Genomic DNA, 26505 nt, shown 5'->3' on the forward strand with positions numbered 1-26505 from the left:
GTGGTGGTGTACAGAGAAGTTACGACGCTAGGAAATTGTAGCAGACTTCGGAAGACCGTCGGAGTATCGATGCTCGGTGCAGGGACTGGCAATAGACTCTCAACATAAACAATAGTCGTGGCCTGAGGAAGGCCGTTGCAATTGAGCCGAAACTTCGGTTTTAGTTTATTATTGTTGTTAGTTTTTAGCAATGACGCGGCATAATACCCAGAAGAATTTTAATCACTTTGACACCGGCCGCGGAAGCCTACGTTCTTATAATAGAACTTGTTGCTCATTGACAGGTGTAGAGATCCGAAGAACAATAATGACAGCATCAGATCACGTCATGGCCTCTCCGTATGTTTTCATTTCAAATAATATTATCATACAATAAGAGCACAACACTACCCCACCGTGGTTTTTCAGTTCGACACAACTATACAAGACACATTTCTCCAAATCCAGACACACTACGGCCTCCTTGCGTTTCCAGCTTTACATCTCTGATAAACATTAATGACAGCAGAAATGCAATTACGACACACTCAGCATCACAAGTCATCTCATGTCGTGCTGCGGAATCGTTGTAACGGAAACAATCTTCCGCCCTTCAGCGTGGCTCACAGCTGCCGTATCACCTGCATGTCCACAACTACCGCCACAGCCATACGACATCCGCATTGCAGCCAGCCACACCCCGTCCAGTTGCGAACTGCCTCCCCGACTGCACAGCACTGTACTGCTTTTCCAGTCCACATGCTTCTGTCGGCATCAAGAAACTGCAGCTCTTCCAGTGCAACACCCTCAACTGACAGAGGTCCATCAGAGGTCCATCAGTAAGGACAAGAACGCACAAAGGGCTAACCCAGACGCCACCGATCACAACAAGGCTTGTCCACCACTGCCCACAGCCGCCCCGGCGCTGGCTCAAGTTTTTGTCGTCGGTTCCGCTTCTTAGTAGGGATTCTGAAGTCCAGTTGCTACCTGATGCCCGCAGCCATCATTCAGCCGTCTAACCAGGATCCGCTGTTCGGCGGCTAACAGATACGGCATCTCTGGGAGGTGAATAGGACCCTATGGCACGCCCTGCATGGCACGGAACCGCACCCAAGGTCCTGTCCGCAGCTGGTGCACACGGGACCCGGAGCCATCTTCAGAATATTGTTGCTTACGCGTCGTACCACTAGATCAGAGATGAGGTCCGTAAACTCACTTTAAACTTGCCAGCGAGTCTCGCGACGTCATCTCCGAACTCGGTCTCTCCGTTTGCCAGTAGACTCGACTCGAGATTCTCGGCCGTAGCACTCATGTCACTCGAGTCTGTTGTCGGGTGCAAGTGGACTCGATTCACTCAGGAAGACAGTGAGTACACGAGTTCACAAGTATAACCGCGGACACCTAGCATTCCCGCTAGATACGCAACCGTTCTGAAAGAAATGTCCGCCATTAATATTAAATTACTATTCATATATTTCAAACAATCGTGACTTCGGCAAGTTGAAACGTCACAAAATATCTGACCTGGCTAAATGACAGGTTGCTCCAAGACTTTAGCTCATATAATGCAGAGCACTCTTTTAAAAATTCGTAATTGACCACTGTTTTGATATTGTTAGAGTTTTTACATGTAACTGATTAGCTGCAGTCCTACAGGGTGGGACAAATGAAAGTGGCCTGGATGAGTGGATACCACTGGATCTGAATATATATCCCAACAGGATGGAGAAACTGCCTATACAGCTTGCTGAACCTTGGAGCATATTTGCACGATCATCACGTCTGACAGACAGATTTGTTACCAGAGGTCAGTATGGTCTCGGACCTGGCTGGCCACCCAGGTCACCTAATATGTGACTGTGCCATTACTCTTTGTGGACGCACTCAGGTCTAGGATGTATCGCAACAATCCTCATAGTCTTCAAGAACTGCAGCAGAACATGTTGACTGAGAGTGCCACAATTCCAGCAGTCCAGCTTCGATCCGCCTTCAGTAACTTGCTAACCAGGGCCCAAAAGTGCCAAGAGCACTTTTAACATCTGCTACTGTCAGGTTACTATTGTATTCCCTTTCCTCTGCTGTGTTTCTCTGTATCCTGGAACTCTGTTCTTCAGGTCACTTTTATTTACCCTACACTGTAATACAGCAAGTGAATAAGCAAGCAAATATGAAGAGTATATGATAGGTTTTCATGTTTCTCTTTAGTTGTTCCATAACATTTTCATTTCATATTAGTTTGCTTAATGAAATAGCATTCGACAGTTTTCAAAGTTAAATTAAGGGCCAAAACGTAGGTTGATGGTTGTTATTACTGTTGTGATCTTCAGTTCGAGATCTGGTTTGATGCAGCTCTCAAAGCTATCTAATCCTGTCCAATGCTCTTCACCCCAGCGTAACTACTGAAACCTATAATACATCCATTTGAACCTACTCACAGCACTCAAACCTTTGTCTCACTACAATTCAGCACCCCCACTCCTCTCTGCAGTACTTTCTTCTGTCATAAAATTGATGACCCCTTGACCTCACAGGATATGTAATATCAACAAACATATGCTTTTAGTCAGGTAGTGCCACATAATTCTTTTCTTCCGACCACCACTCAAGTACCTCCTCATTAGTTATCCGATCTTCCAATCTAACCTTCAGCACAGTTCCTTAGCACCAAATTAACATTCCATGGAAGTATCTTCAGAAAAGTGTTACTAATACTTAAATTTATATTCACTCTTAGCACATTTATCTTTTCCAGAAATGTTTTTCTTTCTAGTGCTGCTCTGTACCTCCTCGCTACTCTGTCCATCCTCAGTTATTTCGCTGGCCAAATAGCAAAACTCATCGGCTACTTTTAGTTTCTCAGTTGCTCATCTGTTTCTGTTTTAATGTGACCACATACGCTTTTGCTGATGCTCGTTTTATAACTTTTTTAAATGTTTTAGATTACCACAGTTTTCACTATCGCTAGGGCAGTGGATTAGCTGAGGTACCAAGTCTATAAGCAAGCAAACTATAATGATTATGTGAAAAGTTGCCGTGTTTCTCTTTAGTTGTGCCCTGAGGTTTGCGAAAGGGGCAATTGTTCAGTTCATACCATCTCACATTTGGATTGCACGTTCATTTGTTTAGCGGGGACACAATCGCCCGTTTATGAAGGTAAGACATGAAAAAAAAGGTGAAAGACAAAATTTGATGGCGGTATTTAACGAGAAATACAGCGGCACAGCCCTTCCTAAGAAGATTCGAGTTCGCGTGATGAGAAAATTGAGTTCTGAGACGGGGCTCACTGGAAACGAATCCGCCGCAGGCGTTCACGTGTAGCATTTAGCAACAGAAGCGCATTACCCGGTGGCCTCGCAACGCTTCTTCGTCGCCCTTTCAGGAGGTCACTCGATTACCGCGACCCCATCACGGTGCAGGCGTTTTTACACCAGTAACTACGTTTGCAGGCAGCGCCGGCTAATACATCGTAATATGGACAAAACAGAAAAAACACACACACACTCTCTCTCACGCACACAGGCACGACAAAAAATGCACAGCCGTCGCGTTGGGCTAATAATGATGTATTTGGAATAACACGCATCTCTCAAAAATCTGAAATAATGCGATTACGCAAAACGCTGTTCCTACTCTCAGTGCCAAATCTATGCATCGCTGTAATGGTATTCAAATTGGCATGATTGCGAGCGCTGTGGACTAGTATTAAATCAGTGCGACACATGCTAATAATCCGGCCCGAGGGGTGGGCGAACAGCGCTCGCCTCTCTCCAGGGACGCCGCTTCGACTCCCGGACGCAGTGCGTACCACCGCCAATTGCCCAGATCCATTGCTCTGTTAATGGTCGCTCGTTTCCTATCAGAGCTCTGCCGTTCGAGAACAACACGCTATGTAGCGAACTGCGAACTCACCAACACTCAGAACAATCCCATTTCTAGTTCTCCATTTGGTCTCGATTTCCAGCCACTGCTCTGACTAGCATTACGCTTACCTCGAACCAGAATAAACGAAAGGCAACAGTGATGCACTCTTTATCAAGGACTGCCTTGATCGTTCACAACATTTCGTATAAAATTACTTTTTTTTAATTTATTAACGTTCGGAACATGCCCATGCAGTTAACTCAGCACAGGAAATGTTAATTTACAATTGGTTTTGGCAGTTCATGGGAGGCATCTTTTATTCGTACGCTGGTACAAGGTGAGATAGGATTAACAAAGGACTGATTCGACATAAAACAAGATCTACAATCAGAATATACTAAAACGAGTAAACAAGACGAAAACGGAACACATAGTGGTAGTATGCCATAAAAGTGATATACGTAAATCGATAAAAATGATAAATTGATGTTCGCAGCATTTGCGCAGACATTTGCGATTGTCCCAGTTCAGCCCATATGAATGATTATACGTCTAAATTAACGATAAAATGTTCTTTGTGTGTCTTGTGAGAATAGTTTCAAAAGCTGCGGATAGAGAACTGAGTATTTGGACAGGTCTATAAGTACCATCTAAACAGAACGGGAAAACAGCTTCGAAAACCAGAGTCTGCAATCAGATATATATAAGACTACAGGAGGTACATAGTGGCATAGATTTAGAGGCTGACCGTTCCATATTCTGCAGAGTAGTACGTGGGGATACAATCATTCAGTTGAGCTTTTGGTCATCCCCTGTCGTTCTAAGTACCAAGAGACGTAGATTAGCAGCACTGGCACTGTTGACGAAGTTGGCGTCTGCTTGGGAACTGACGACCAAGAGAACTTGCAATGATTAAAGTTCATCCCCGTTATAGCTGTCGTGAAGCTCCTTGATGTTAGTACCTTATTTTACTGTGGTACTCTTGGAATCGTGGTATGAACTAGTGTGTAGTGACTACCTTTGATTTGAGATGTCCACGACCACTCTTGCCTGTCCGAGGTCAACCGCTTTCTGATCGTGAGTATTGTATCTATGAGTAAGTTTATCATATTTAACAGATCCAGCCAGAGATACTTGCTTCGCTAGGCATTTCCAGGTACCCTGACTGACCTTTCATCCATACCATCGCGATTTGCGACAGTTCCTTTGCAACAGAGACAGAACGTCAACAATTGCTGCAACTGTGGGGTTGGTACGACTAGTATAATGTTTCTAGTCAGTTGTAGGGCTGACATGCTATCGGAGATGATGAATATGTTCTGTGTTCTGTGTACTAACAGTAGCGCTTCCATCCAAAATTGCAATCACCTCCACTGTCATAATAGTGGAGTGTAAATCCAGTTTATATAGCCCTTTTTATTTGCTTCGCTGTAGAAGGGGACTTTTCCACACCTGATGCCTTAGTACCTGAATCTCCACATATTCAGCTGCGACTGGTGGAAGTTGCTTATTTATCCAGTATCTTCCGCACACACAGTGGGATGAAAATTAGTGGATTCTTTCGTCATGCGGCTCTTATTCATCGAAAGAGGATCGCAGGAGGAATTTCTTGCAGAGGAATATTCGTCGCGGCTTTAACGTTAGTTCACTCGCTTTAACCAGTAATGTGTTTGTTGGGGTTGAATGTATACAATTACTTCAGTACTGTACCACCACACAGCCGTCCGCTGTGGTCAAGCGGTTCTAGGAGCTTCAGTCCGGAACCACGGGGCTGCTACGGTCGCAGGTTCGAATCCTGCCTCGGACATGGACGTGAGTGATGTCCTTAGCTTAGTTAGGTTTAAGTAGTTCTAAGTCTAGGTAGCTGACGACCTCAGATGTTAAGTCCCATAGTGCTTACACCCATTTTAACCATTTTTGTACCACATACACCCGTTCTGTAAATAAGAAAACAATACTGCTGTCACTGTTCTGTTAAGTTAAAGTTTCTATAGATGCCTTACAGGTTCATTTAGTAAGTACAAAAGCGTCACGGAGATGCTCAGCCAACACGAGTGGCAGACGCAACTAGAGAGACGTTCTGCACCACGGTGTTTTACCGTTGACATTCCGAGATAACGTGTTCCTTGAAGAGACAGCAAATATATTGCTTCCTCCTAAGTATATCTCGCGAAAAGATCATGGAGATTCGGACTCACACGGAGGTACCAGCAAACGTTCTTCCCTCTAATCATTCGTGACTGAAACAGGAGAAGGAGATAATGGTAGGGGTAAACTAAGTACCCTCCACCACACACCGTAATGTGGATTACGGAATATAGATCTAGATTTATATTTCTAGCTTTTCTCCGCTGCTCTACACTCACACAACTCTTCAACTGAAGAGGGTCGAATGAGTGACAAGTGTGTATTTTCCTTGTGTTTCCATTTTTGTTTTTTACTTTCAACTCCAGCAAGTGGACGACTTAGTTATCCCTGATACCTGTATTGTGTGGTAGTACAGGAAACCCAATGTCGGTTTTCTGTTACGCTTCCACTGACGTCATGGTTACATGAATTGTACGCTGTGACACACGTGTTATTACAAAAATACTTACAGCTGGTGACAGCTTCGTAATGAAAATGTTGCAACAACGGCTATCAAGGTGGTTGATTACCCACTACTAGTCAAACAACATTCATTCGATACAGTTTTTTGGAACCGCACGACCGCTACGGTCGCAGGTTCGAATCCTGCCTCGGGCATGGATGTGTGTGATGTGCTTAGGTTAGTTAGGTTTAAGTATTTCTAAGTTCTAGGGCACTGATGACCTCGGAAGTTAAGTCCCATTGTGCTCAGAGTCATTTGTACCATTTGATACCGTTTTTATTTTGATTCTGGACAAAAAGCTATTTCGAGTGTTCAAGATAAACGGAACACCCTTTCTTCCAACATCTAACAGAGTAAAAAATTTGCATTTACATCTACAGATACACTCTTCTATCAACCTTATTGTGCACTACTGTCACTTCAACAAGCATATTAACTACTGCCGTTCGTAAGGGTATCAACGGATTATATTCTCATGTTATGGATCCAAAATCACAGATGTTAACCTATTGCGCACACAAGGCGGAAACGAAGTTCGACAAAATTCAGGAGGCTGTTCTGGAGTAATTTCTGGGTAGTTTGGTGTAAGGGCTATCAGATGGCTCTTTAGAGAGTTACTGCATTTCGTTTGATTTCTTACCCCCCATCTACCTTTTTATGTGTCTGAGATGAAAATATCTGCATAAAAAAGCCAATGCCGATGTTGTAGGCCTGCGCCGCATGTCTTGTTTGGAAACGAACTTGTCCCATTCATTTACGGACATTACTGTTGGCAACAGTAACATCTATTTTACTCTTTGCCCTCAAGTTGCCTTTTAGTGCTGCCCGGTTCTGTCTGGAATTTGTTTTCAGGCAGTGGTTGGTGTAAGTTTACATTGATGCACAGCAGTATGGATAGGTTTCTTGATAAAGAGTTGTGGTTTCACTAAAGATAACTAAGCTAACAAACCGAAAACTTACAATTACAGAACGTTACTAGGGACACGGAGATCATGAACACCTTATACCCAAATACTCGAAAGATATATAAGAAGAACTTTCGAAATTTAGTCGGTTGGTTCTCCTGCGTAAACTATAGTTTCTGTGGCCTCGTGCGTTACAAACGTTCTCATAATTTCTTTCTCACACCGCCGGTTGCAGTTGCGATAAATTTTTATCCAGCGCCAACGTTTTTCGCTCTCTTTCAAAGCATCATCAGCGTTCAGTGTTACAGCTTTCTACATATTATGGTGAATTTTCCCAGACATCAAAACAAACATGTCTTCTGTTACATGTCACCACTGATTCATTTTTACAACGCTTTTCGGAGGTTGAGCCCTCCATCCTCACGTGTATTTAAGTGGGTTAAAACGATATGTATGTGTTATGCTACAATTTTTGGGTGCCTGTGGCACTCACTATTGGAAGAAGACAAAAACTGACACTATCTTAATGCATGATTCATAGTTTTATGGAGTCGTTGTTCGAAAAGATGAACAAAAATATAAATTTGAAAGTAAAAATACCTCCAGTGTTCAATGACTCCTTTTCCCGTCGTCTTACATCACTTGCACCAATACTCTTGATAAACATTGAAAGGAGGAAGCTGACACCTCGATCTAATAAGTGGAAACAGTATAAGACAAGACGAAACACTATTTTGAAATGAGTGTTCGTACTGACATTTCTGAAACACATCCTAAACGCAGTATTAACAGAATTTATTTGAGAAGAAGAAACTTGCACTTTGAAGTCAATACAGAAGTATTCTCTGCTCCACAAACAGATCTTTCTATCCCATAGATAATTTGTACGGTTTATTCTTGAGTGAGTTCCAAATTTCAATTTTACTATTTTCCAAGAGGTGTGGATTGGTTACGGATTGTACGAACTAGATATATTCGATGGCCCTTATTGTTCACAACTGAAATAAAAACGGAGACCTCTTGCGTACACAGACTACGTAAGTTATTCCTCAAAACTCACCAGTTATATCTGACTGTAGGTGTCAATATACACTATCGGATTACGACGTTGGTCTAAAAACTAAAGTTACTGTGGGATATTTTCTGCTTGTGGCAATGACAGCAACGAATTGTAAATAAATATTTTTAAAAAAGTAATGCGGTTAAAAATGAATTATAGTACGATACTTATCGATTATAGCATCACTGAAGACTCTTTGTGGGATTGTATCAAGATCAAATATTTAGATAGACAACGTACAGTAGTAGCTAGCAATAAAACACACAATGCAGCGGCTCTACGACATAAGAAGCAACAAGAGAAATCATTTGAAATATATCCCTGAGTAGTAGATTTCATGATCCAGTTCTAAGTCGGCTAAATATGTGTTGGCAGTACAAGAGCTTAACCTTGAATGAGGAACTTCCATGGTATTGGTTCCGTGATTCACGTGAAGCGATACATCCAAATCTTCATAAAACCGGCTGGAATACGTTTAAAACGGACCAAACATGGCTCGGAAACTCGGTTTTCGTATTTCTTTTACCGCTGTCCAATAAATAAGGAACTAGCTTTCTAATAGTCAATGCTTCACCTAAACTGTAGGCTACTACATCTACTAATCTGCGTATTTTGTCAATTATTTTTTGCATCATTAATTGTTCGTAGTTTATATCGTGAACTTTCCAGTTGTTTTGGCTGTTGCTGCTGTTTCGGAACGTCTTGTATGAGTATCATCTTTGCGAGAAGTCAGGCTGTGTTTCAGATCAGTCACTCATTTCGTAATTGTTGAAAACATAGGTGTGGACTCCTTAGAAATCTTCACCAACTTTAGAAGAATTTCTTTCGGCGATAAACAGCCAAAAGCAGGGAATTGTACGAGGTCAAGAAATTTCAGTTAATCCATATTGACGAAATGCGGACCAAGTGCCTAATGGGCTGTGCAAACATATCAGGCAAATTTCTCGCTATTCCGCGTTACAAGAAAACCAAATTTTCATTGATATCAACGTACAGAGAACTAATCAACATATTTCAAACGCGTACACGTTTGTTCACTAACCCTCTTTATTGTAACGGTCCAAACGTTTCTTATAAAGCTAGTTGTTTTTGTTAAGAAGTGAGGCGTATTGTTGTAATACTAATCACCATAACACTCTAACACAAAAGTATTAAACCACGGAAGATCTTGGGATCTTCTGTGTGGGTCCCACACTTGTGGCGATTTTACACTCACGTGAACAGACAACCAAATTTTTTCAGATTTTTTCCTTTTAAACATATAATTTAATAAGATATGTTCCTCTTGTCTGATTACGTCACTTGATCATAGGAACGATACCAGGAGCGATTAAACATATAAACAAAAGGTGCCGCCGGCATTTCTGATCGCTGTCTTCATATTTCAATAAGTGCAGCCCCTTCTTTTATTTAATTTTTTAGACAATGTGCTTTCTGCAAACGCCTACTCGATACAACGTCCCTGTGGGCAGTACGCGGATGAAATTTTGTTTGCAGCACTGCGCTATAACAACGAATAACTCATTTGCTACCATGACTAATCAGAAGTCGTCCAAGTTAAAATCAGCTATAAGGGTGTATTCAGGTATACCTGTACAATAATACGAAGTTGTTTTGGAAACCTAATAAGTAAGCACATCTACGCAGACAAAAATCACCTTTCAAGCACAACACAATAGAGAAACGTTAGTTTGCTTCGAACGTTTAGCGTAAAAATAATCCTAGTTTTCTTATCATTGTCTTGCGAACTGCGTTATTTTGAACTTATTTCTTTTGTACGCATCAATAATATTAATAATACATATTTGACGTCCTAGGACCATTACGGCTGAAGAACAGAACGCGCAATAATTTCTCGATAATGGCTCTTTTCAGTTCTTTCCTCTCAGTTGTCATATCATAAAAAATAAGCGTGAAATGTACAGGTTCCGAAAAAAATGAATACTCATATCCTCAGCATTATCAGCCTAGGTGACAGTAGTTTCATTATTTACAAGTAGTTATTCAATCAATTTTCGGGCATGCAGACCGATAGTAATTAAAAATTCTCCCAGTATCTCGCATAAAAACTGCAAAATTATTGTACAGACGCGTTGTATTTCAACTTCAGCGTGAAATTTACGAGTCCCAATTCAATAAACTAGTAATCAGTAAATTGTCCAGTGTGATGCACAGCATGTAATAAGTTGTGTAAGTATTACAATAGATGTTGTTTTATGAAGTTATCTGATACATCTGTGGTTTTGTTGCAGGGAAGAGCTTCTCGCTGACCATCGTGATCAGCTCGACGCCTTTCCAGATAGCCACCTACAACAAGGCCATCAAAGTGACGGTGGATGGCCCCCGAGAACCGCGCACCAAGTCCAGTAAGTGCACCACTATTGTCATTTTAGGGATACTGGCGGCTTAGAGGAAAACAGGAAGCTCTTGTAATGACAGTATGTTATATCGAGAAGAGTAGTGATTCTCGACGGACACCTCTCTCCTCGAAATCTGAGAATAATCTTCGGTCAAACTTTCCGTCTCTGTATTAGAATTACAGTTCTCTGTATTTTAATTCAGGTTTTGAGTTTCATTTTCGGAGCTTGCTTCCGTTGTCAGTATCTTGATGCATACTGTATCTCATTTAACATTTTTACAGTTCGTTCCAGTCTTTTGCGTAACTATCCACATTTTGTGTTTTGTTTATTATTTTTCCCCTATGGCTGACATGACAAGTAAATGACGACATTGAAATCAAATACGGAATTATTTTCTGAAATTCCGTAATTTGAATTAGTGTTACGGAAGAAATACAAATTTCGGAAGCGTTCCCACATATCAATTTCCATGTTACATTATTGATAAATATTACGTTTTTTGTGAATTTTGTGACATCAGGTGGTAAACAGCCTCGTAAAGTTAACTGAGGTGTTCCATCTATTGATACAATTGATGTTTCATGTTTACGATATCTTCAGTAACTTCAATAAAGTCGCTGTGTATGGTGGTCCATCACTGACGTCAAAGTAGTTTCCGGTCACAATGCGCACACCATTTACATGTATATTATTCCGTTACTTCTTCGACTGTCAGTTGCTTTCCTGGCGAAGACAATGAGCGATGTCAAAAACTTTCATTTTCATAGAGAATTAAGGCGGTCACAGTTAATGCCGTAGAGTTTCGCTCTGATATTTATCTGTTTCGACTACTTCAGATAAAAGTTGACAGCATTTGAAGCCAACACAATAAATTCTTTGAAAATTCGAGTAAAAAGATAAAGTAAACCCATTCAGTTTTAGATATGCTTCTGTTCACTGACAAAGCGAAAGCTATAGCGCAAATGAAGATAGGGATGGATGAAAATAACAGAATACTGCAATTTCGTTAATGCTTTCTTTGTCCCATTCAAAATCTTCATATTTTCTATCTAATCAGAAGATTCGTTCATGAAACTAGTGTCTGGATTGCTCTGAACTGTTTTCCTCCGATTTTTTTCGTCTTTACAGATGCATTATGTTTCTTCACCCTCCAGTATACTAAGTGTAGCAAATCATGTTTCAACTAAGACAACAGGTATCTTAAACCGGTAGCAAATACTTGATGTTGTACCAGAGAAAGAAAATGTACTTGCGGCTTTCCAGATGTCTGAAATTGACCGAAACTGGATGAGCATATCAAACATGCCTCAAGTGATAAAGCGTCTACCAAAAATTAAGAAATATTCTCTTTTTTAAAATATGTACTAGAATGTTGGCTGCCGTATAAACATGCAACCAGCTTTATTCCAGTCGCAGACTACAGTAAAATTTCTACGATTTCGCCAGATTGCTCGTCTTTATTCTTGTGATCTCCACGTGAGATTTAATATTATGAAGGCCGTGCGACTGTTGCACTGTTTACCTTGACCAGCGATTGATAGAGTCGTCTTTCTCACAACGAATTCAATTTCATTTCGTATTTTTTTCTCATTGGCTGCGCCAGAAAGTTATAATCCTAGCAGTGCGTTTCTGTATTTCTTCTCTATCTTGGTAAGTTGCGCAAACAATGAAGTAGTAGTCTACAATTTCCTAAGGTTCCTTAATGGATGCACTGCGCTTCCCCTAATTGCTCCAATAAATCTAAGGCTTCACTTCTGATTTCCTATTAGTCATTTCATGCCTTAGTTAACTTTTTTATCACTTTATTGGGTTAGCCTGAGACTGTGAAACGATATGAGAGGCTCAATAAGTTTACCAGCAATGCCGTACACTTAAACCATTATATAATTTCCCTTTTTTATACCGATTATCCTACATTGATCCACATTTAAGCATTGATACCGTTAAGTAACGAGTAGTGTCGAAAATCGGATCAGCGATAGATTTAACATGAAAATTGGGGACTGCAAGGTAGACTAAGTGAAGAAATTCTGCTACTTTTGAAGCAATGCAACATATGTCGGACGATCGACGAGGACATAAGAAGAAGACTGGCGCACCAGTAGAGAAAATTCATCGTTAAAATAAGTCTTCTAAAATCAAAATTTGAGAAGGAATAATGTGAGAATACATATCTGGTGTGCAGCACTGTAATGAAGTAAATCATGGACTGTCGAGAACCGGTAAAGAAGAGTGTTGAAGAGTTTGAGACGTGGTGCTACTGGAGGAGGTCGACAGTTGAGTTGTCTGACAAGATCAGAAATGAAGACTCCTTCTGCAGAATCGGCGAGGAAATGAATATATGGAAGACACTAATTAGAAGAAGGGACAGATAACAGGACATGAGAAGAGCTTCAGTGGTACTTTCCAGTGCCATAGAGAGCAAAAGCTGTGGGGGAGAAGTTAGATTGGAATATATCCAGCAAATAACTGAGATCTTTGGGTGCAAGAGCTGCTCTGAGAAGAAGAGGTTGCTGAAGGAGTCTGACATCAACCGTGCGTTCCATTCTTCCCCCCTGCCCCTCCCTCCCCCCATTCTTGAAAAAGTAAGTTAGTCATGGTAGTAGATGACATAGTAGGAATTGTATGAATGGACGGTAACGACGACACAATACTTACTTGCTCGTCCAGTATAAAATATAAAAGCCTGAAAATTCAACCTGTGGGGTAGAGTACAAGTACTCAGAAAAAAGCAAAAAAACTTATGTATCACCCTCGATCGACTAATAAACTGGAGTAACAACACCGGACTGAAGACTGCGGCGGTAAACAACAAAACTGTCAAGATAGACTCATAGAGCCTATAACAGGGACGGAGGGTGAGGGGGGGGTCGAGAGGGGGGGGGGGGTAATTGCAGCAGGCGCCAGTGACCCTGTACATACACAAAATGTTCATGTGGGCTGTCCCGCAACACGTTGCACAGGAATGGATCGATCACGAAGCACCACTAACAAGGATCGTATCAGCAAACAGAAGAATGATGAAGGCTGGGTACTGCAGCAAAATTTAGATATGAACTAACAGCATCCGTACACATAGTACTAAGCGTCGAACGTATCCTAGACGTAGACAGATTGATCTGGCAGGCTGAGTACTCATTATTCCTCATGTTTTACTGTCCCTGTTAACGTATATCGGCAAAACGATACTTTTGGGTCGCTATGTCGAATGGCCCACGTACAATTCCACTTTAAAAATCATTTTGTTTGTGACGGGAAACAAACCGAAGCTTTCCATCGACATTGAGGTCGCACTAAAGATGCGATGAGTAGTAGGTTTTGGGCCGATTCCAGCTACAAGTTGCAGAAAGGAAACTACAGATACCTGCCGAAACACCAGAGAAAATGCACCTGAAGACTGTTAGGAGATGCACCCTGTATACCAGTAACAGCGTTAGAAATAAGACAAAGAATAATCTAGGAAACAGAGTCGCACCAAATGGAGGAAAACAGAAACTGGAACGTATCGAACAAATAATCGAAGACGTTAGGTGAAAGTTCTACTCTGAAATGAAGAGATTAGTAGGTAACTATTAGCAGTCCGGATCTCATTAGTCAGAAGACGGAGGATCTGAACGAAACACTGTTGTAGAGATTAGGCATTATTTTACAGTAATAAAGCGCCGAGACACTCCTGTTGACAACACAGTGGATGTTAGAGACTTGGTTGCCCTTCCTACCTGATAAATCATTTATGTGTATCGATTCCAGAAAGAAACCTCGGGTCTCATTACAACAACATCAAACGCCGCAGGGTAAGAGGCTCGTTTACGTGAGGGCAGAGCTCGGCCGGTAATAGCCGAACGTACAGGCTTTTGGAGGAAGCTGCGCGGCGCGCGATAAAAACACCCCGCCCCCGGCTGGTGGGACGCCGTGGGTCCGCGGGTCTGGCTTGGAGGCTGCCGTGTCGCCTCCACGGGGAAGCTCCCACGGCCTCCGCCCCTTCTGCGCCGCGGCGGAGTCTGCCGGAATGGCCCGGATTTCGCGCGCCCCTCCAATTGATCTCTCGATATTCCCCCTACCCCTCCCGCTGCCCTTCGCCGAGCGCGGCATCTCATCTGGGAGCGGCCGTATCCCGGCGGCCGATAGCCCAGAAAACTAACCTCCGCCAGCCGCGCATCGCCCTTGCGGAGGCGATCGCCGCCCGCAGTACCGCCGCCGCCGCCCGCACCGCCCCCACCGCCCTCACCGAGCCACCCTCCCTACGCCACACCCGGCGTTTCCTCAGCTCGTCTTCCACACCACGCGAACCCTAGCTGGGGAACCTGCACTGGTATCCCTAACCTAACGACTATTTATCTTTTGTTCCTTGCTAAAGGTTACTTCAGAGATCGTTCCGATTTTGAATCGAATAGTATATTTTTGTTTAGCGGTTGCCCACACTGTCTTCTAACATTGCGGTTTCCATGAACATCCGTCTGCTGTTGTGTAGTCTATACAAACGATGCGAAGAGACCTTTTGGCTCGTTTGCAGGTGATGTTCTCGTTCACCTCTACTAAAGCCATCAGAACATCAGAACGAATTACAAAATGATTTCGGCAAGGTACCTGTTATAAATGTTCAGATATGTGTGAATTCCTAAAGGGACTAAACTGCTGAGGTCATCGGTCCCTAGACCTACGCAATACTCAGACTAATTTACGCCAAGAACAACACATTTACCAATACCCGGGAGAGGACTCTAACCTCGGGCGGGAGGGGCGTGCAATCCGTGACATTGCGCCTCAAAACGTGCGCCCACTCAGAGCGGCCAACGTATCTCTATGGTGCGACAAATAGCAATTAACCCTCAACAATAAAAAGTGTGGGTTTCCGCCATGGGAGTACTGGAAAGAATCCCTTAAATGTCTGTTACACGATAAATAGTACAAATTTAAAGTTTGTCGATTTAGCTAAATATCTAGGGATTAAAATTACGAAAAACTTAAATTGGAAGCATTGCACTAAAAATGTAGTGGGGAATGCGAAGCAAAGTTTGAGTTTTATTGGCAGAAGACTTAGAAGACTCAACAAACCTGCTAAAGGTACTGCACACAGTGCATTTGTCCATTCTCTGCTAGAGTATTGCCGTACAGTACAGGATCCTTGCCAGGCAAGAATGACGGAGGACACGGTAAAAACTGAAAACAAGGTCAGTTCATTCTGTTTTATTGCGAAATGAGGTAAAAGAGTGTCGAGGATTTGACGCGCGAGGTAGTATGTCAGTCATTAAACTACAGGATTTTAGTTGTAGAGAGATATTTTCAAAAAATTTCCATCACCATCTTTCTCCTTCGAATGCCAAAATAGTTTGTTGAGTCTGTGTATGTCCATCTTTTCATAGATGATTTCCAGACTCGGCTGTTCAATACAGCATGTCAAACCATACACCTGTCAGCCGTCTGATTTTCAAACTGTTTTTTTGTTAGGTTACCAGTTTTTCTATTTACAACGCCATCTTCATCCCCATGACCGACGTGTAGGAAGACTCCAGCCTCGGTTCCGATCAAAACAGGGGCCAGATTTCTAACAGTCGGCAGATGATGGTTGAAGTGCTCGCTGTATCAAGCAGAAATCTGCATGTACCAGCATTTGAATTCTGGCCCTTATTTGACGGGAACCGAGGTCGGAATCATCCTACACGTCGGTCAGTGGGCCTCAAGATGGCGTAGTAAATCGCCGAAACTGGCAATCTAATAAAATAACTGTTTGGAAATTAGGCCGCTGAAAGGTGTTCGATTTGACATTTTATATTTCGTTGAGTCCAACCTACATAGGAAGAAATGAACAACGTAATAAAATAATGGAAATCAGGACTTGCACGAAAAGATTTTGGTGTTCGTTTTCCCCATGTGTTATTCGAAAGTGGAAAGTTGGAGATGTAATTTGAAAGTGGTTCGATGAACCTTCTGCCAAACATTTGGATGTGAACTGAGGGGTAGTGATGTAGATGTGGATTGTGGCTCCAGTCTGAATTTCCCGAATTTCTTAGTTGTGTACGTAACAAAGGAGCAGTTTACTATTGCTCAGGGTGTGATAGTAGTGAAAACATTTTATCAGAACGGAGAAAGTTGTGCAGCGACTGCGAGACGTCTTCGCGCTCTTCTAGGCCGCAATGAAGCACCGAATGAATCAATAGTTCGCAGACTTTCTGTACAGTTCAACGAAACGGGTCCAACCAAAGAAATAGAGTATGCATAGAGAGGCACTGGCAGGTTATTTAGCGCTCTCTGCGGTGCCACGCTGTATTGTTATGTGCCATATTTTCGGTAGTCATTCTGTGGTTGTTCTAAAACCGAAATAGTACGTGCGCGGACTTACAAGCTATTGCAAAATTTCTTTTAGAAGCCATTCTTAATGTCTGCTCAGCGTATAATGACATGCACAAAATCAATAAAATTACAAATACATCTTATTTCAAGTGACCACTGTTTGAAAATATTGTGTTAGTCGTTTCGTACGTTTTGTTACACAATCACAGAAAGAATTTTCACATAATTTACTTTGTGCGAACATGTGAATTTATTATTTTACCCAAGGTTTCGTAATTTCTTTACGCACTATCATTAACATGCTCCTTTGTTTGGACTTAGGAAAATATGGTGTAAAGTTACTCAGTTTACTTCATTCTTGGTCACGCTTCACGCTTTAGCCTCTCCATGGTATTTTATCTATTTGGGTTCAATAGTCAACATTAAGTGCCCTGGACGCCCTCTTTCTGGCCGAACTGTGCAAAACATTGCGATCGCTCATGACAGTTTGTTGTTCCACTGACGTCTGTTTTTCAACGTTCCCGAAAATTGGTAGTAGCATACCCTTCAGTACGGCGAATTCTCCAGCATTATCTCCATTACGGGTCTTATAGAATTCAGTTAACGCAGCAGCTGGACGGAGTCAACCGTGAGAACAGGCGACATTCTTGTTGACTGACTTCTGAGAAGACGATAGGAAGACGACGGCTTTGCGACGTGACATCTTCATTCACAGCGACTGACGATCTATTGCGGTTTTTGAAGGGGCAGCATCATCGCTCCTTATATTTTTGGAGAAGAGGCAGGTCAAGCTGTGACGTTTAATATAAACCGATACCATGCCACGCTAAGAGATTTTTTTGTGGCCTCATTTCAATGGAATGCACGTCCAAGGCTTGTGGTTTCAGCATTGTCGTTCCACCTGTCACGCTTCCCTCGAGACAATTAAGTCGCTCCATGAGCGGTTTCCAGATCAAGTCACCGCGCGCACTGGTGACTAACGGTACCCACTAAGCTGATGTGACTTAACTGCTTGCGATTATTTTTTGGACTATCTTAGATCATTGGTGCATCTCAATAAACCCTGAATTATCGGGGCGTTACCTGAAGTATTTAGATCCGTCGTTTGTTAAGTGCAAGTGAAATCTTTTCAGACAGTCGAAGCGAATATCTTATTTGTTAGAGCAGTAGAGAAGGCCATATGCCAGAAATAATTTTTCATACCTTAAATGGGAAGGTGTGATGAACATGTTTACTTATGATGTTAATGTTTAGAAAAAAAGAGTACATAATTTGATATATCAAAACTGGCGCACTTTTTTTGAAGAAAGCTATACTAGTTCCGAGGTCGCACTTGCAATCTTAAGCAGTCTTCCACCCATCAGCCAAGCTGACAAGATGTAATCCGGCATTACCACAGCCCATTCGCAGTGACAGGTGGTGATGCCGGATCCCACCCTGACGGCTTGGCTAATGGCTGGAATAACTGCTTGAAACTGGGACTGAGACCGCGAAACTAATGATAAAGAACGAAAGTTATTAAAAAAATCAGAGTTATTTCAAGAGAGCCTTTAAATCTGTAGACAGAGAAACAATAAACCGAATCGCCGTAGAATTTGGTGTTAAGGCAGTTTTAGCAAACACAAAAATGAATAACAAATACGATATAAAAAGTGAAATTTATGGCAGGAGTATGTAAGCCACTTCAATAAAAACAAGTGTTCGACAAGGGGTTTTATTCATTTTTGTGTTTGCTAAAACTGCCTTAACACCAAATTCTACGGCGATTCGGTTTATTGTTTCTCTGTCTACAGATTTAAAGGCTCTCTTGAAATAACTCTGATTTTTTTAATAACTTTCGTTCTTTATCATTAGTTTCGCGGTCTCAGTCCCAGTTTCAAGCAGTTATTCCAGCCATTAGCCAAGCCGTCAGGGTGGGATCCGGCATCACCACCTGTCACTACGAATGGGCTGTGGTAATGCCGGATTACATCTTGTCAGCTTGGCTGAAAAGTTTATTAGATCCTAGTAGGTCAATCAAAAGAGAAAAAAAGGGCAAGTACCTGGTCAGCCTTACGGACCCGGAAATTAAATTATCCTTCCAAAAAATTATAGTAGCCCAACTACTGCTTTTCGCGCCTGAGATCCGAAGTAGTCCTCTCAAGATTTGGACGTGATTTCCAATGTGATTACCGAGCGAGGATGGCGATTCTAATCCGCGTTCGTCGATCCAGATCTCGGCATTCCGGTATTTCCCTAATCCGTTCAAGATAAGTGCCGGGAAAGAGGCTCAAGCGATTCCCCTTCCCATCCTTCCCAATATGACGTTAAACTTCCGTCTATAATGATGTCGTCGTCAACGAGACTTCTAACGATAATACTGATTTCTCCAACGTCACTGGTGGCAGGTGAGAAATAATGACAAAGGACGTGCTTGCTACCGAGAACTGCACCCGACACCGGTAGTGTATAGCACATTTGAACATTACTGACGAAATAAAAATTTTATGAGCTATATGCATACTACACAAGCCATCTTACGATGTATGGAGGAGGATACCATCAGTACCGTTACACTGTACAGTGGCACCAAATTGATGTACGTTAAGAATTTGAAGACGGCAATTAAAATTTGGTAAAACTAGTCGTCCGTTTGCATTTTTCATGCGATATGGACTAAATAAAACTTCTCCAATGAAAAGATTATATTTTTCTTTTTAATAAGTGAATTATTAAAGAATGTTACTTTATTAGCAAGACACTTGGTCTGATGACGACTCTTAAAGATGGAAACCAATAAATTGTCGTGTATCCACCTAATGCGATCAAGGCAGATGAGAATAAACGTGTCGGGAATGTTCTGCTACGGGCACCTACCGAGATTAGGTTTCTTACACTTATGAGTTACCCGAATCTGGTGGTATTCTTGAAGAAGGTGTTCCGGTAAAAATGTTGCAGAATGCTAGGGACGGCGGAGGAAAGGAAGAAACGACCACCACGGGCGGCGGACGGCCGCTGCATTAACAAGCGTCGTGGGGGAGGCCGAGGGGATGGAGGAGGTGGTGGGGGTGGCAATTTTAGCGGCAGCAAGTAGCCGCCCTCACGCCGCGCCGCCCGTCTAATTGCCTTGTTCGTTGCCATGGAGATTGCTAACACACACACAGGCGGCGAGCGGCAGTAATTAGTAGCACATGAGGTGGTGGTGGTGGCGGCGGCGGCGGCGACCACCCCTCTGGTTCACCTCTCTCGCCCCCGGCTCGGCCCCGGCCGGGCAGTCGGCGGGGGGCTTCAAAAGAGAAATCAGTCCAAATTGCAGGGAGCTCCAGGGTCCGAGTTTACAACTGCTGTGCTCTCGCGCTGCCACACAGCGCAGAAAAGGGGGAGTCGGAGGCGCCGGCTCTGGCAAAGTAGCACCGGCGAGGGCCGTGCCAGATATTTTTTAATGCGCCGCAGAGGCGGAGGAACGCGTGTGTGTGCGCGCAGAGAGCGGCTAGCAGCGGAGGCAGAGAGAGCGAGAGAAAGAGAGCGTCGAGAGGGGGCGGAGCTGCTTGCGCCGGGGGCTTTTTACTTTGATGCTCTTTATTCCGGGCGCGGATTCTGTATCGCGCAGCTTTTAACACACACGCTAATGTAAACCGCGACCGGCGCGTCGCAAGGACAAGAAACGCGGCATCACACAGGGGCCCCCGCTGGTGTTAATAACACGGCGTCCGCGCGACGCGCTCGCACACACACACTGACGCGTACACGCTGACACACACTCGCGCACGAGAGAAAGAGAGTGCCGGGTAGATATTGCCGCAACAAACGGCGAGCATCGCCGGCCGCGCCCGAATTAATTGGAAACCGGGCTTTATTTGGGCGGCCAAGTATTGCGTATTTAAAAGGGCCCCCGACAGGCGCCTGTCGCTGCTACGTCACTTGGCGCGTCGAGAAGGAAGAGGAGGATGGGAAGACCGAGAGAGAAAGGAAAAGGAAGGGGGAAAAATTGGTGTCCGGCCGTTCCCTTTTGCGGCTGCTTTGACGTGCGAAGGATTCGTAGGGGGTCGGCAGAAACAGCAGTCTCGTGCGCGTTGCCTTGACTTGTCAGCTCCATTGACGTCTGCTTGGCAGACTTTGATGAGAGCCCGAAGTTATCTGTACTCCTGAAGGGTTGGAGGCGCATCCTCACTGAGTTTCCTTCCATCACATGATATGTAGCAGCGTAGAGTGATTAACGCGTAAACGCCTGCATGAGCCACCAGTGGCTCGCGCCAAATCCTACCATCAGGCGGCGTGTACCGCCGGTGGCTCACGTTAGACGCGTTGTGTACCACCGGTGACACACGCTAGACTACCAGTTATGCTACCAGCAATGCACTAACGTACAATGTACTACCTATCAGCCAGGCGTAATGTACAGACTTTAATTTTGCGTAACCCTCCAACGAGAGACTTTCTAAACAAATAAGATATCACATAATTTGTGATTAATTTAGTGTAAAATTATTTTATGCGATCTGTCGTTGTTTTAGAAGAATGGACTTGCGCTACTTTTAGAATAAAATAGTAACCTAAGGTTTTAATACTACGACAGTAAAAGCAGCGCCCCCCAGATGAAGGAAAGCGTGCAACACCCGCGCCACCCAGCAGCGAGAAACACAATTCTCAGCTCATTAACTTTTCATGTCGGGAATCACTGTCACCTAGAACTTTTTAAAGGGCATCATATTCGTCGTTGACTGTAGTAATTATTTATTTCATAACTGCAGTTTCGGCCTTTAAGCCATTTTCAAGAGCAGTGCAAAAGATTTTGCTTCAGCACATGCCAGTATTTAAAATCCTACGACATGTATGCATGTTATCGCCAAAAGCAGGCGTTTTCATTGTAGATATATAGTAGCATCAGACGAGTATGAAGCTATGTACGTTGTTACGATGATACGTATACATGACGGAGGATTTTGAAGTCTGACACGCGCTGAAGAAAAATCTTTTGCCGTACCACTTGAAAATGTCCCGAGGTGAAATAAATAATTTCGACATTCTGTGACGAATATCATGTCCGTTAAACAATTATACATATAGCCGGTACCCGAACTCCGCAACTAGAATCAGACTTGTGATTTTTCTATTGTCCACTCCTCACAAGACATATTGTAGCAGTGTAGCAATGTTAAAGTATAAAGTACTGTTTCATGAGTAGAAAAACTATCCTGCAATGTTCGGATAAAGTATTAGTAGGTTACTGCTTGACTCTGTCACATCGATTAGGTAAAAGTCCAGACGTAATAATGCAAAGCGACATGAAGGGGAACGGGAGCGTGAGGTCAAATTATTTCGAAATTTCTAGGGATGTACATTACACCTGTGTGAATCCATTAGTGAGTATTGCTATAGTGTTTAGGATTCTCACCACGTAGGGTTATGGAAATACGCAGAAGCAGTTCAGAGGCGTACCGCCAGATATTTTGTTACTGTTAGTTTGATCAGCACTCATATATTAAGGAAATTCTCCGCGAAAAATGTCAATTCTTAGAGGGAAGAAGCCGTTCACTTCGAGAACAACTATTGTGAAGGTTTGAACCAGCGTTTACGAGGCACTGCAAATGACATGTACTGCCACTAAGTGTCATCCCGCATAAGGATCTCAAAGACCAGATATATCTCGGTTATTACGGAAGGAAATATTTATTTCTCCCTCACTCCGTTTGCGAGAGGTGCAAGGAAGGGAACGACCAGCAGTGGTCAAAGGTACCCTCTGCCGTGCATCGTGCACCATGGATTGCGTAAGACGTATGCAGGTTTAGATGTAAATCATTTTTCTTAAAAAAAAAGAAGTAAATAAGTAGGTTGCACATATTATAGCAGGCCAAGTAACTGCAGTTAAATGCTGCGCTATATTTTAAATCGAAACAAATTATGATACTATTTTTCAACCTAGTCACCAAATCTCTATAAACAACTGCTTGATCGTAGGAATCTACACATTGCTTACGGAGCCATTCGGGAACTGCTGTATGAATGCCCTCATCGTTGAAAAATCGCAACCCCCCCCCCAATCCCCGTCAGAACGTCTTTTCAACTTCCCGAAAAGATGGAAATCTCATGGTTGAACATATGGACTTCCCGATCAGCATCACTCCTGTCCTGCGCGGCCTTCATCAAATTGGTGGCATCATTTCACCACGGATGCGACACTGCATTATTTTAGTCCGTAACCCGCCAAAATTTCACTGTCAGTCTGTCTCTAGTTTAGACGTTTTGCCCACAAGAATCGTACTGTCCGGCGTACTCTAGAATACGTTTGCACTTGCTGCGCCATTTCGCTGCCACACTGACACCCACCTGTTATTCGTACGGCAGCGAAAATGTGTCAGCAGGAAACTCTGAACACGTACCGTATTCTGACAATGTGCCACACTTTTTCCGCAGTAGTCTCAGAATGGGACGACATGTGTCATTTTCTTAAGTCCCCACGTATTGAATAACATGCTCCAATTGCTGTTAATCTGCGCTTTGTGCGAAGCACACTTCCTTAAGTGCAACTTGGCATTACCCACTTTTTCATTTCTTTTTACATTTTTTTATAAATACTTGTCGGTCCTTTTTCCTTGACAGATTTTGACACTCAACCTCTATTTAGCCGAATGTAAGAGCCCGTTTGTGCCCTTTCCGAGATACTCACAAACGCTAGGGTCAGCTGATAGCCACGTAGAGTTACAACGAGAAAGAAAAGTCTCGCACGCATTTGCTGTTCCCCAAAATGCAGAGGGTCCGACTGCCCAAATACATGAACTTGCTCTTCTACTTACTAAGTAAGTTGTGGAATTCGCATCGTGGTTTTTGGCGTTCCTAGACCTTTTCTAGATTGCTACTGAGTTTGTGTCTGCCAGTGGTCGGGGTGCAAGAGAGAAGGAGAATCAGCCCGTGCCTTTTCTAGTGAAACAGCTGCCATTAGACTGAAGGAAACCACCGAAAACCGAAATCGAAATAGCATTTGGTGATTTCAACTCCGCCGTTCAGATTGCGAGTCCACTGTCGTACCACTGCGCCACCTTAATAGGCAAAATAATTTTCCAAGATGTACATAGCATGCCATGCAATATTTTTGTTACTTATACGTATTGCTGCCGTAGCTTCAGATCTCTAGATGGTTTATTAAATTAACCGAACCCAGTAATCAGCATTACAATTTGTGCTTGTGATCGTGAAGGGCAGAAAGCATTATCTTGAAAAAAGTAGTGCTGAGTTGTCTTACTGGACACTGAGTCCTTTCTTATAGAAAGATCTGCTGACACAAGATGCACCTTAAAAATTTCCTAGGGAAACCTATATCTTAATGATAGTTGTCACCTAACGCCGAACGCCCTAAAGCACGACTAAACTAGAATTGTTGGCTGCAGCAAGTCGTAGAATGCACAAAGCCTAAACGTCTAGCCTTGTTACAAACTGCGCAAGATGGCAGAGAGGACGTGTGTGATTTTTACGGGAAGAAAAGTATTGGTGGTGTCACATGATCGATTAGATCGTCAACCAACGTGACGAGTGACAACGAGGAGCATGTGTGACAGATTCTGTCACAAAAGGGGCGACTGACGCCGAAATTTATACTAAAGAAATAGAATGTTAACTAGAATGAGGTTTATTCCATCATTCACAAAGATCTGGGAAAGTCGTACAAATCGACGGACGAACAGGAGGCACAATGAAGGGAAACTGCAGAACATTTCACTGACAGGGAAATCGTAACCAGGTCATTTGGGCACGGAATTAGGTAGGTAATTATCTTAGCAGTATTGTACACGTGTCATCATCAAATTTCGAAAGATATTCAAGGATATCTGATAATAATCCCGGAATTGCTTCAAATGAATTCTTCAGTTTCACGTGCGCAATAGTCAAGAGCGTATCTAAACAGTGAAGCTCACTTTGAAAGCAAATACAGGTATTTTCTTCGTATCTTTCATCTGCTTTATTTCGTTATACAATTAACCTAACATTTTGGACGCATCGTGTTAATACGCATTTATGGAGTAAATAGCCTACATTCCAACAAAATGGAGTGCTGAAGAGGACTATAAAATTTTTTGTCTGATTGGATACTACGTGATTACTCATTACGGCGGCCGTAAAATACTGTATTACTCATGGAGTGACCCCTTTCAATTTTATCCATGTCAAACGTGTTTATTATTCATTGTTAATGTCAGTCAGTTTGGGCATATGCCAGTAAGATATAATTCTGAGTGAATTGACAACTATGAAGAAAATGTTAAGAGTGCTTCAGTTCCTGAGTTTCTCTTGCAACCAAAGACATTCGAATGCCTTAATGAGCATCATTTCCGAAGCATTCACCTGAATTGGCACGAGTAAGTGGACGTTTCAAAAAGCTTCGAAATTTCCAGACTGTCGTACTACGAAAACGATGGGCACAAAAATCAGGTGATCATAATGATCTTCGATGCCTCAAAAATCCAATAACATCTTTTGACATTGAGAACTCACACTTCTATAGAATAAAGGCTGTAATGACGCCTCTCTTCAGGGATGAACAGAATGAGACTGCGACTCGAAGCTGTTTACGAGGCTTATTATTTTTACTGTGCAGTTTTTGAGTTTTCTGTCTCTTTGTCTGTCTGTCTCTCTCTCCCTCCCTCTCTCTCTTGTCGATTACTTTAGAAACTTAGCTCATACTTGGTGAAACTAGTTGCATTAATATCAACAAATATTAGCACTACACTTTTAGTGAGTGTTTCATAATTTCAAATAATCTTTTAAACAAACTACACAAAATGATATTACAATGTCACGAATGATGTCATATGTAGCAAGAGGAATAACGGCATTTCAAAAAATTTATCGGAAGAACTACGTCCAGAGCTCCGAAAAAGTGTATTTAAAGTTATTTTCTGATGTGTTCATCGTGTTACAAGGTTTACGCCTTATGCTGTCTACATTATTTGTGTCTTGTTTTTTTAGTAATGACAAGAGTGGACTAGGAAATCCTTATATTCAGACCATTAAAATCAGAGCACAGACATATTTTACTAAATAATATGTTTGTATGCACTTCGTTTCACGCTGTACAATTCAGCCGTATGGTGAAAAATACATTTCATCGTAGTTCTACTTTGTGTCAAGGGAAATTGGAAAAGTTACGAGTACTTGTTTGTGATAAATTTCAGACTCATTTTTCCTCTTTTGCCACTGCTCTTGTCGACACGAAAGAGTTCCAGAAATCCACTGCTTTATCAGCTTTAAATTCTAGTGTATTTTTGTACGTGCTTATTATGTGCTAGTGCATCCGACAAAACGAAGAGCTATCCGTAAAAACTAACGAGATCAAGTGTTACCTCGTACATTTGGCATTAATTCCACCTATCACATCCTGCTGCGAAAAGGTTTCTGATTAAGTTCGTGTAAAAAGCTCTAAATCGCAGGAATCCTGTTGGTACAGCATTTAGATTTTTAGATTATTGCATGAATTCTGTCTTACGG

The 26505-nt window shown here is 42.6% G+C and overlaps 1 protein-coding gene across 1 annotated transcript in view; it reads left to right on the forward strand.

Moving 5' to 3' along the window:
* LOC126159641 (segmentation protein Runt-like) overlaps positions 1-26505 on the forward strand; it is a 124280-nt gene that overhangs the window by 25654 nt on the left and 72121 nt on the right. Inside the window, exon 2 of the mRNA XM_049916565.1 lies at positions 10648-10761. Within this exon, the coding sequence (XP_049772522.1) occupies positions 10648-10761 (114 nt within the window). The remainder of the gene's footprint in view (positions 1-10647; positions 10762-26505) is intronic.

This window comes from Schistocerca cancellata, chromosome 2 (genome assembly GCF_023864275.1).
Source record: "Schistocerca cancellata isolate TAMUIC-IGC-003103 chromosome 2, iqSchCanc2.1, whole genome shotgun sequence".
Taxonomy (NCBI): domain Eukaryota; kingdom Metazoa; phylum Arthropoda; class Insecta; order Orthoptera; family Acrididae; genus Schistocerca; species Schistocerca cancellata.